This window comes from Arachis hypogaea, chromosome 2 (genome assembly GCF_003086295.3).
Source record: "Arachis hypogaea cultivar Tifrunner chromosome 2, arahy.Tifrunner.gnm2.J5K5, whole genome shotgun sequence".
Classification (NCBI taxonomy): domain Eukaryota; kingdom Viridiplantae; phylum Streptophyta; class Magnoliopsida; order Fabales; family Fabaceae; genus Arachis; species Arachis hypogaea.
The window spans coordinates 9,873,573-9,885,736 of NC_092037.1; the positions used below are offsets into that span (position 1 = coordinate 9,873,573).

Consider the following 12,164-nt stretch of genomic DNA (forward strand, 5'->3'; position numbering starts at 1 on the left):
CTATTTTAATTTAATTTATTTTCTTCATCTCCACCGAGTCGGAATCAGAGAATAATAATGTGATAAGGAATGGAAGAAGTGTTATAAAATAATGGAAAGTTTTGAAGTATATGAATATATCGATATTTTAGTAATTTTTAATCGTTTGATTATAATTATATATATTATATATTTTTTATAATTAAAATCAACCGTTAAAAATGACTATAATACATTGCAGAGAAGGAAGGAACAAAGGCATAATGCATATTTAACTTGAATATTATATCTATCTATTAATTTGTTGTTATTATATTATATTTATCTATTCTTTAATTATTTGTTTAATATGACCCAACAACCAAATTTTTGGGATAGAGTGATTTTTATGTCAAGTGGGCTAAAGCCAGTATTTCGATCGTTATTTGGGTGAAGTCTTGGGTCTGAATATGACGACAATTTGAATCTTGGTCTTTTCTTTTTCTATTTCTTCTGTGGTCAATATGATTGAAACTTGAAAGGTTAAAATTATGATAAAATTTTAGGATGAATCATCATTTTAGTAAGATTTTAATCTTGACAAAACATATATTAAATGAAAGAAAGATACTCTCAATTTTCTAAAATTACTAAAATTTGAGTATTTGATAAATTCTCCCAGAATATTGAAATTCATTTGATAAACTTTTAGTGATTTTTAACGGTGGTATATATAGCGAATACTTTTATTTTATTTAAGAACTATTTTGTTAGAGTTAGAATTTTTCAGAAGCCAAAATATTAGTTTTCCAAATTTTATTAATCAATTATGCATTTTATTTTACACATCAAACTTATTCGAACGAAAAAATTATATATAATTTTATTCGCATAACCAAGCATAAGAGATAAAAATAAATTGTGCCATGAGAGTAAATCTTCATTCCTCTATAGTTATTTTTAGGCTAAGTTTTTTATGTCTTTTAAAATAATATCAAAATTGTCGAAGTTAGTCTTCATATATAATTTTGAAAAAATTATTAGTGTAGAATCTACCAATGTATGTAATATTAGCCAATTTTCGACACCGACCATACCTTTATTTTAATACCCCTCGCACATGTGCACACATGCGCATATATATTATGAAAGCTAACTAGGTTGGATCAGTTTCATAACCCAACTTTGTAGTTGGAAGAATGTTTTTACCAATTTTTCTTGGACCAGTCCACCAAATTAGGAGTCACTTTCAAGCCCATAGCCTCTTCCACTATATATATCTAATCTAATACTATTCTTTTAATAGATAGTTTTTAAGTTAGTAGAATTCCAACGTGTCAAACTTCTCAAATGGGGTGTTCATGACATATATATCCATACACCATTAATGCTATTTACAACACCATCTCTTCCAATAATATTATGCTATATGTGATGCTCTTTCTATCATGCAGGCATTCATACACACACCATGCTAAATTCAAATTTTAAATTTATTTTCTTTTCACCCCTTCAATTCTTCATTTCATCGAATCATCTTTTCTGTTTTTAACCTATTTTTCAATTTTTTACACTTTATATCAATTTTATTAATCTTTTTTTTTATTCAAATTTTAATGTTATATCCTCCTTTCTTTGCCTCAGAAATGAAAAGCTGAAAGTAACTTGCAGAAAAATTTCACCTGATTAATCGTTCTCTGAATTAAAAAGTTTTTACTCTTTACTCATTACACTAGAAGTAGAACACACAGAGAGGTTCACCTATTTTTCAAATTTTAAATTTGTAGACAAATACATCATATGTATTAACCCACTCCCCTATTCTTTTTTCAATTTATAACCCGTGGAGACGGGTCTCTTCCACCCACCATCTAAGCTTTGGATGAGGACGAGAATGGTGTTGTAGTGTCGTTATGTGAGACTGTCGAGATGATCGACGGTGATGATTATGGGATTCGGTAGCAAACCGGCGGTGATGGCAGTTTTTCTGGCTTCATAAATTATCTGATGTAATGACCTCTTCTTCTTTATCTCATTTCTTATCTTTTTAACAAAAGAAAAGACAAAAATGAAATCTTTACCAAATTCTCAGTTTGTTGATGTTTGTTTTCCTTTTTGTGGTTAATGGGGTTATGTGCAGATGTGAAAAGCTCTGATTCAGAAGGTGAAAGATGAAGGCATTGATGTCATTAGAGCCTATGTCTTTTGGAATGTTCGTGAGTCTTCTCCTAAAAGTGTACTTTGCTTTATTTTATTTCATTTTTACTCTTTCTCTTTGAAAAGGGATTTACGTTCTTCTTCTTCTTCTTCTTCTTCTTCTTCTTCTTCTTCTTCTTCTTCTTCTTCTTCTTCTTCTTCTTCTTCTTCTTCTTCTTCTTCTTCTTCTTCTTCTTCAGTTCCTCCTCTTTTGTTTTTCTTCTTCTTCCTCAGATATGTTTATCACCGGATAGCTTTTCTGTCATTTGGTGATGCCGTGCCAAGAACATGGTGGTCACCGATATGGTGGTGCTGGATAGGAAGCGGTGAAAGAGAGTAGATCGATGAAAAGAACTGAGCGGTTGTCACAGAAAGCACATGCAGCGAGACTAGGCACGCGGAAAGCATAGTGGTGGCGGCGACAAGAATAGAGCGGTGAGATCTATTTATTTTCTATCACGGTGAAAGGGACAACAACAGTGGTGGTAGGGTTACGGCAGTAGAAGAGGTTACGGAGGCAGCTATGGTGGTCGAGGAGTCTAAGGCAGCGGTGGGCCCAGTGGTCGCAGTGGAGTTCATGGTGATAGTTGACATGGTGATGGTGGATAAGGTGGAGGATGCGACGATGGTCGTGCATGCTACAGCCATGGTGGGCTGGGTCAAGGATTGCAACCAGGGAGGAAGCGGATGCCGAGGTATGTACAGCAACATTTGTGGCGGCGGAAGCTGCTACAACTATGGGAATTTTCTGCCCAACAAGCCCTCTGAGAAAATAAAGGTAGAAGATTTTAATATCCCTACACATAGCTTTTTTTATTTTTTAATATTATCTTTTTTTATTTAAACTGTGTCTTCATAGCAGGCAGCAGCACCAGATCACTCTCAAGAGGCACGCTCCCACCTTGGGTGATTTCTTCTTTTTCCTTTTTTCTTTTTCCAATGACAGATTGGTGATGGTTTGTGATGAATAGTTGTGTGTGTTCCTTACTATTTAATCTTATGTATATATTTGTAATGTTGTTGTTGTTATTGACGTCTTTATCTGGTGTGGAGCTTTTGATGCAGAACATCCAGAACTACACTATTATTGCCTGGATTTTAATTGCCCTTTGCCAAAAGGTCTTAATCTAATTCCCTCTTATCTTCAATTTTGCATCCAATAAAACTAGATGAGATTTCTAAGTAATGGAACATGAATTGTTGCAACATAAAAAATGAATACCACATTGGAATCTTTGATTGTTGTTTATCTTCCAGCTTCATTTAAAGTTTCAAATTTTTTTATCTGAGTCATAGAATTTTTTTTGAAAGAATTGGTTTGGGGTGCAGGGTGTGGGAGCAAAATGAATCTAATGACATGATGATTTCAAAGAATCAACATGATTAAGAACTTGGAAATGAACAAATGAGATTGTAATTCAAGATTCTTCTTTTTGTTATCAAAGTAGTAATATTTAATTTTTGGCATTCAAGCTTCTCTTTTCATTTTTTTGCTTAAATTTGGTTGCAATTAAAGCTTTTTTTTTGCTCAATTGTTTGCTCAGGTTAATTTATTTCTATATATTTATGTTGAGCCAGCAGCTTCTCTTAATGATTCCTACTAAATTTCATATTTAGAACAACTTCCTCTGCTGACTAGGTTTTACTTCTTCTTTATTTTCTTTTTATTTTTCTTTTTTATTTTTTTAAAATTATTTTCATTTTAATCAAGTAGCTAAGTAAAACTGTTGTTGAATCTGAATAGACATGCTCATATTTAATTGATTTATGGAAACATTTAAACAAATTTATTTATCAGAATGTCACGTATTGAAATCGTGTCCAACGTCCAATGTCTCTAGAACGATGAAGTTCACACTTAGTTACTGCCTATAGAAATCTTTGGTCTATTCAATTAATTACTCTCCATTCTATTTTCATATTGACTTAATTAATCAGCACAAAAGCCTTTTTATTTATCAATCACTTCTTTATATCATTGGTGATAGTTAATTAAATCTACGTTAAGCTTTATTTTTTAATTTTATGATTTGATTTAATTTTGAAACTACCTTTTTGATGAGAGAAAAACTTGATATTATGGGATTTCAAATTCAGAAGACTTTTAGTTAATCATGTTTTAATAATTTTTTTTGCTTTTCAGGTAAAAGGTGATTTTTTGAGCTAGCTTGGGTTCAAATCTAACGCTTATGAGATAGTATTTAATTTCTTGCTCCCATCCTTTACTTTTGTTTCATTATCTGTTTTAGCAAAAGTAGCAGTAAGAATATGAGAGTAAATTTTTTTTTGAAAATTTATATAATTATCTGTAAAATTAGTTGATGAGTTGGTGATATCTTTACCATAAGTATCACCAATATAATGCAGGCTTAGCTACTTAATTAATTATCTATCGATGATTTGATAAGTAGTTGGATAGAAGGTACAAGCATTACTTCAATCAGATAAAGGGAGTGGTGGTGTCATTTGAGGTCGTGACTGTGGAGGGGCTGTCTCTCTGCCAATGGTTAGAGCGCTTCTAACTTGGTACTTGAATGTTTCCACACTAGGTATTGGTGAATAGTGAATATGAAGAATATTATTTTCTGGTATTTAAAATTTCACTATATTATTCTATATGATTTTTAGTTGAATTTGAGAATAATACCATTAGTAGAACTAAAGCTATGATTGATTAATTCACTAGACCAATAGAGTATTCTGGTATTTTTTACCTTGCACACTACAACAGGAGAGAAATTCAGATTCTTAAAGATGTTAGTGGAATAATAAAACCATCAAGATAAAATGATTCTCATTTATATATAGTTGTATTCAATGTGTACAATGAGAGCAATTTAATATTTACTTTATGAAGCCTTTTTTTGAAACAAAAATATTTGAATACCTATACATTTCTTTTTTCTGGTGTGAAATCTTAGGATGACATTCCTGCTGGGTCTTCTAAGCGTTGAAAAAACTATATTGTTTCTAGCACTTGCAGGAAAAATTGACTATAATTTTAGAGTTTGTTTCAATTTCATTATGCTTTCTTTTTTTTGTCCATATGAGTGGTTTAACGGTATTTATTTGTTTTAAAATATTTTGTATGAGAATTGCTCAGTTTAAAATCATTTATATGGATTCACTGGTAACTTCTGGTGAATTCTAAGTAGTCGTACTTAAGAATCATTTTAACTGCTTTCATTTCTTTTCATTTATTTTTACGTTTTATGAATGATTGATTATGTTTCATTGGGGACTGTTTTTGTATTTTAGAATTCAAAGAGGTCCTTTGCTAATTTTAATTGTTCATTTTTCAGATTTCTCTCTCTTTACTTGGCTTTTCGAGCATTTTCGACACCTTTAATAATAATATATTGCTTTGTTTTGCTTCCCTTGACAAGTTCGATTTTTAGTTTTACAAGGTATGAAAAGTAACAATAAAGTGTCACTACCATTTCTATTGGCAGTTTTGCTATCTTATGTGAATTGACTCATAACTTGCATCGGGTTGGTTTTTTCATTGTGCTTCTTAATGAATATGTTAGTTAATTTTTGAGTGTTATATCTCTCTTACCTGAATGAATGAATGGAACTCCCCTATTATGCCTTTGCAAGGAATCATTCAATTGGAAGCATTTTTTTTCGATCTGTGTAAACTATGTTTTCATACAGAAATTTTTAAGGTAAATTATGTAGTGATTCTGTAAAATTGTTTACTGGCATACAATGTATAATGCAGGTTATTTTTTGAATACGAAATTGTTCTATATTAGACATTCTATAATATTTGCTGATAATTTATTATTTATTTCCTTTCAAGCATTACTTAATGCGGCATATGATTTTCTAATTTTCTGCATGATAGTTCATTTGCTCCGTCTAGAATCAAATCCAAGAGAAGATTGTCTAGAGAGTAATATTATACTTTGTTATCTTCAGGGAGGTTTTTAATAATGTTTTATGATTCTATGTTTATGTTTTAATGGTGAATGTAATTCTTGCACTATGTGATCAGTGATTGTTACACCATGAAATGCAACTTTTTTGTTTAAAGCTACATCATTTATATTCATCAATTAGCTTTGCACAGAGGATAATTGTATGTGGTTATTTTGTACGCACGGGTCCTTGCTCTAGTAATACTAAAAATGTTATTTATATATTAAAATTAATTATTATTATTATTTATTTTTATATAAATATATCTAATTTGTCAATGAGTTATAATTCAAATGGTATAATCTCTCCATACTCACTTAAGAGGTTGCAAGTTCGAATCTCTCTATTTTTGAAAAAAAAATATAAATATATCTAATTTATTTATTTTTAATATATATTTTATATGTTGATATGTATTCAATGCTAGTGATGGATTTGGTAACTAATTTTAATGTTAAACTAATAAAATTGATAGTACTCAAGGAGAATAAGAGAAGAAGAGAGCGGGAGCGAGTGTGGAAAGGTGTGTATCTGATGTTATGGAGGGTTTTCCTCGAGAGGTTTAAGAAAGCCACCCAAGGTCTCTTTTAGAGATAAGGTCATTGGTGCAGAGAAGTTTAAGGCCTCTGCATTAGTAAAGTCTTTATATGGAGATGGTATTGCCACGGTGACAGATAAGTAAGGTGATTCTCGTCCACCAAGTATCAGTTTTACAAAAGAGATAAAGAGTTGTCTAGCTGAACCAAATAAGGAAGCCATCGTGATCAAGGTTGGATAAGAATTATGGCTACACGGCTCTTATGCATAAGCTTCGAATAGTATGGCGCATCAAAAGAGGGTTTGATTAGTTGGACGTGGGATTTGGGTATTTTTTGGTTAAATTCGATATTGTTGCAGATCGTGAGAAAGTCATGCTTGGTGATCCGTGGTTGATAGACAGTCACTTTGTCGCAGTAAAGCCATAGGACGTGAATTTTAGGCCATGCAAACAATTCTTCGGATCAACACTAGTATGGATTCAAATTTCAAAATTTTTGATTTGGTGCCACCAGAAACAAGCAATGTTGTAAATTGCTTTTGCAATAGGGGTTTTGGTGAATGTAGACTTGGCCACTAAACTTGCAGAGAAAGTAAAATATGCCTAAGCTTGTGTTAAGATTAATCTTGGGTTCCCGGTAATCAAACATATTATCATGGAGAGCATGACTCATGAAGTAGAGTACGTGAGTTTACAGTTGATTTGTTCTACTTGTGCATGCTATAGGCGTGATAAATCATTGTGCATGGAGAATGAATCCTCGATAGGGAAGGGTGATTCTTTCGGTGATGGAAAGAATCATGAAGTCCCAACACTAGTGTCACACAACGTTCATGAAATTCAAAAAGATGTTGAATCGAAAGATCGTGATTTGGGTGAGAAATTAGGAGTTGTTAAAGGGATGGATGCGGTTATGGAATCATTGGCTCTTCACGTGCTTGATGGTTATGTTAATGAGGCATGCATGGATGATGGAGAGGGCTAGAAACAAGTGCTGTGTAAAAAAAAATGCACAATGGGCCATTCGTCAAGTTTGAAGAACCAAGATAGAGAACAACACAAGTATGGTTCGAGAAGGGTCCCAAAGTCCAATTTGCATGGTGATAGAGGCAAATCAATTGACAGGGTAGATTGGAAATTTTTGGCCATACCTTTAAGAGCTTTGGTTTTTCCAGTCCTACAATTAATTTGATTATGAATTGTGTCTCTACTTCCTCTTTATATATTCTTTGGAATGTGAATTGTCTGAATGACTTTACTCCTAACTGGAGTCTTAAACAAGAAGACCGTATGTCACCCTATCTTTTTGAGTTGTGTATGGAGAGATTGACATACTTTATTAGTCATCAGGTTGATTTGGACTTGTGGGAGTCGGTTGCTATTTCTAGAGGGGAACAAAAAGTATCCCACTTAATATTTGCGGATAACGTGCTTTTATTCTGTAAAACTACAAAGAGACAAGTGCAAAATGTGATGGTGGTTTTAGAGACATTTTGTAAAGCATCTGGGATGAAGATTAATATGGAGAAGTATAAAGCGCTTTGCTCCAAGTGTAAACTCCGTTAAATTAGTAAATAATTAGTCAATAAATTAATTTCTAATAAAGAAAATTAGAAATTTGAATATTATATTAAATTAGGATAGAGCTCATCAAAACGAGAATTTTGACACTAATTTTAAAGAATTCGGCCCAATATTGGACTGAACGAGCAGAACTGATTGAACCGGGTCCAAACCGAGCCCGTGGGCCCAATTGGACCAAGCTTTAAATGAGCCAAAGCTCATTTTCTCCCCAGAAATGCAACAGAAGCTGCGTTGAACAGCAAGGGGAGAAGCAGAGAAGAAACCTCCAACCCTCTTACGGTAAATTCAAATCGCTGTAACTACTCCGTCCGAGCTCCGATCACCGCACCATTTGCGGTCACGCAATCACCGTGTTGAGCTCTACGTTTCTACCAGAACAATTTTATTAGTAACTTGCTTATTCACTCTTAGACTCCTCTTCCCCCAAATTTTCAAAAATTGAATAGAGATGTTGAATTTCTTTATTTTTTGATGTTTTAGGATCCAATTAGCTTGAGGAAAATGTTCACTCTTACTTATATGAAGCTTGGGTAAGGTGAAGATACCATAAATCTGGTTTAATTTACTAAATGTATGTTTTGGGTATTAAATTGGGTATATATGTGTTATAAATGTGTATTAGGTTGTGAATAAATAATTGGAGCTTGAAATTATGGATATTGGAACTTGGAGGAAGCTAAATACTAGTGTTTTGTTGAGGATTTTGGGGCTGTGCTTGTGTTAATAAGCTGTCTTGATCACTACGAGGAAACTGGCCAATGTATGATTTAGGTTTCGTGCATTTAATATATAATGTTCTGTGAAAAATTAGGCTAGATGACCATAGGATAAGATGAAACGCACGGAAATGTACAATGCTTAGTATCCTTGATATTTATGATGTGATTTGATTATGTGATGGAGGTTGTTATTATACTGATGTTACAATGAAACATGAGTAAGTTGGTGATTATAGGGTTACAAACATATTGAATGAAGGCATGATGGAGTTGTTGAAATGTATAATGTTGATTAATGGTGATTGATAAAATGGTGTAGAGTTTTGTTGAGTTTTGTTACTGGCATATAGTGTTGGGATTGGCAGGTTTGGTAAGGAATGGAATGGAGATTTGGATGTAAATAAGGTTTAAAAGGTTTTGCAAAATTTGGTTTTGGGCCGAAGTTTGGCGAGTTATAACTTAGCTTCCGGACCCTCAATTTATTTTCAACTTATTTTAAATGAAAATTGGGTTCGTGAAGTTTATGTCTTTCAAAAACCGGATGAAAAACAATTTAAAATGATTAAGTTATGTGCGTCGGAAGTTTGGTTAAAAATTATGGAATTCTGCAGCTTTCTGCCTAATCAGGTTTTGGAAAAATGTACATCCACGTGTACGCATAGCATAAATTTTTTAACTGTGCGTATGCGTAATGGACCAGCATACATATCTACGCGTACGCATGGCTCACGCGTACGCGTGACATGAAGTATTCATCTATGCGTACGCATGATAAGGGGATGCGTGCGCGAGCTGCCTTTTTATACTCCCACGCGTACGCGTGGCCCCTGTTCCAGCAAACATGATTTTTTTTAGTTTTAAACTCTATTTCAAACTTCTAAACCTCTATTTTTATTCCTTTAGTCATAAATAATAGTATTAAACCTGATAATCAGATGAAGTTAGGAAATGGGAATAACTTGGAGACGAAGTAAAGCTGAAAAGTGATGAATTGATTATGAAATATTACGGACGATCATGTATGATACTTGGCTTGAATAATCAGATGAATGATCATGTATGATAATTGGCTTGATTAACTAAATGATCTGAGATACGAAATTCCTTGGGTAAAGTACGGTGGCTTGCCACCACATGTACCAGGCCAAACATTCGATACTCTGTTGACCCTACGACGTAAGCGTGACCGGGCACTTATAAATTCTCAGAAATGGTACTCCCATTGAGTGATTTGATATATATATGAGTAAAAGCTATACATAGACTCATGGGGATGCACGTCGGGGGATAGTCTAAAGGTTTAGCAAACCGGACTTGTCGGGTTGGCTTGATAACCGACAGATTAAACTCATCAGTCATAAGACAGGCATGCATCATGTGCATATTACTTGAATTACTTGTTTGTGCATTAACTGGGTGTGCCTAAGTGTACTTGCTATAGTAAATGTATAATTGTTACCTGCAGTACTTGTAACCTTCTTGTGTTTGTCTTTATCTGCTTATTTGTCTGTGATTTGTCGAAGGAGATGGAGGTATGGAGGAAAGGCAGTGGGACTTAGGTTTAAGGTTAAGTTAAGTTGAGCTTAGATACTCTTAGAAAACCACCTTTTATGACTTCTGTTTAATACTTTAAGCTTTATAATCTGAGTGTCGGTGTTCTAGGATTGCCTCTGGTATTCCCAGAACCTTATATCTTTATCTTATATGTGTGGCACCTTTACCATACTGAGAACCTTTGGTTCTCACCCCATACTATGTTGTTGTTTTTCAGATGCAGGTCGAGAGGCTCCTCCTTAGGCGTCTGAGCTTTTGTAGCGAAGTGGTTGTCAGGTTGCTTTTTGGATTGTATAATTATGTATATATATATGTACATAGATTTCTCTCCGCATAACTTGTTCCTTTTGATCCTCTTAGAGGCTTATGGAGAGATAGGATTTTGTTTATGTAAATTTGGGTTTTGGATATGTATATGTATGTGTATATAATCTCCAGCCAGTTTTGACTTCACGGGCTGAGTCAGGAGCTTGTTATTTTGTATCTTTGGCTCTCTATTCCTACTTTTATTATCTTATGCCTAATAGTTATAGTTTTCTTAACACGCAAGTTAACTCGTTTCTTGAGTGTTGCGCTTTTATTTCGCGATTTTTGTTTTATCTGTTCTTCAAGGCTCCTAGTTTATTATATTCTTCTGCTATTATATATACACTTTCTATTTTATAGGTCATAATACCACACCACCTCTATTTTACGGCTTAAGCGTAAAGCTGAGTGTGGTAGGGTCTTACGCCAAGAATGCCTCTACGACAAGGAAAAAGATTTTCAGTAGGGTGTCCTCCATTAGATTTGTCCAATACTTAGGCAAGTATCTTAGGGTTACCCTTAGCCATTCTAGGTTGACCCGTTCAACTTTCAATGGTGTCCTAGATAAGATTCAGGATAGATTAGCAAACTGGAAAGGGAGTTTACTCAATCGATCAGGTAGACTCTACTTGGTTAATTCCATTACAGTCACTATTCTCACGTACTAGATAAAGGTCTCTATTTTTTTAAAAAGTATCATTAGTAAACTGGAATCTATAATGAGAAATTTTCTTTGGAAATGACAAGTTGATAGAAGAGGATTGAATCTTGTTAGTTAGAAGGTGCTGGTTACTCCAAAAAAATATGGAGGTTTAGAGATTAGAGATCTTTATTTTGTGAATATTACTCTTCTTGGGAAGCTAATTTGGACTTTTTTCCATTAGCCAAACAAGTTATGAGTCCAATTATTGAATAATAAATATCGATCATCTCAATATGACTATTTTGGTTGTCCTAAGAATAAGGGCTTTTCCATTTAAAAAATTCTTTGCAAGGTTTGGGAAGTGTTGAAGGATGGGTTTGCTTGGTGTATTGGGGATTTGAGCCATAATTTTTTGTTTTCTAGTTGGAGGATAGAAGGACAGTTATCTAATAAGATGGATTATATTCACATTTTTTATTCGAACCTCCGGATACAGGATATCTGGTCGGTTGGTAGGTGGCATTTGGATACTCTTTATTCCCCTTTTATCTCAAAATCTAAAAGGCAATATTCTTTCTTACAATCTAGATGTTCAAGCAGGTCCAAAAGTGGATTGGTATTGGTATGGGTCTGCTACCAAAGTTTATGATTCACGCAACGGTTACTTGTGGTTATGTAAGCAGCTATTTGGTTGGGAGGAGTGGGAGAATTAGCTTTGGCTTTGGCGCCAACTTGTTCCGAA

The 12,164-nt window shown here is 33.7% G+C and overlaps 1 protein-coding gene across 1 annotated transcript; it reads left to right on the top strand.

Annotated features, from left to right (window-relative positions):
* The first annotated feature begins 1,138 nt into the window (after positions 1–1,138).
* Positions 1,139–4,955, top strand: LOC112736945 (uncharacterized). The gene is made up of 6 exons (XM_072211016.1): positions 1,139–1,967; positions 2,099–2,174; positions 2,355–2,932; positions 3,017–3,060; positions 3,220–3,273; positions 4,298–4,955. The coding sequence occupies exons 3-5, from the start codon at positions 2,678–2,680 to the stop codon at positions 3,254–3,256; spliced, it is 336 nt and encodes a 111-aa protein (XP_072067117.1). The 5' UTR covers positions 1,139–1,967; positions 2,099–2,174; positions 2,355–2,677; the 3' UTR covers positions 3,257–3,273; positions 4,298–4,955.
* Positions 4,956–12,164: the final 7,209 nt, after the last annotated feature.

Coding starts and splice junctions, on each gene's coding strand:
- LOC112736945 (XM_072211016.1), top strand. CDS start 2,678: ATGGTGGTCGAGGAGTCTAAGGCAGCGGTGGGCCCAGTGGTCGCAGTG. Junction 2,933..3,016: donor AGCCCTCTGAGAAAATAAAG/GTAGAAGATTTT, acceptor TCTTCATAGCAG/GCAGCAGCACCAGATCACTC. Junction 3,061..3,219: donor GAGGCACGCTCCCACCTTGG/GTGATTTCTTCT, acceptor CTTTTGATGCAG/AACATCCAGAACTACACTAT.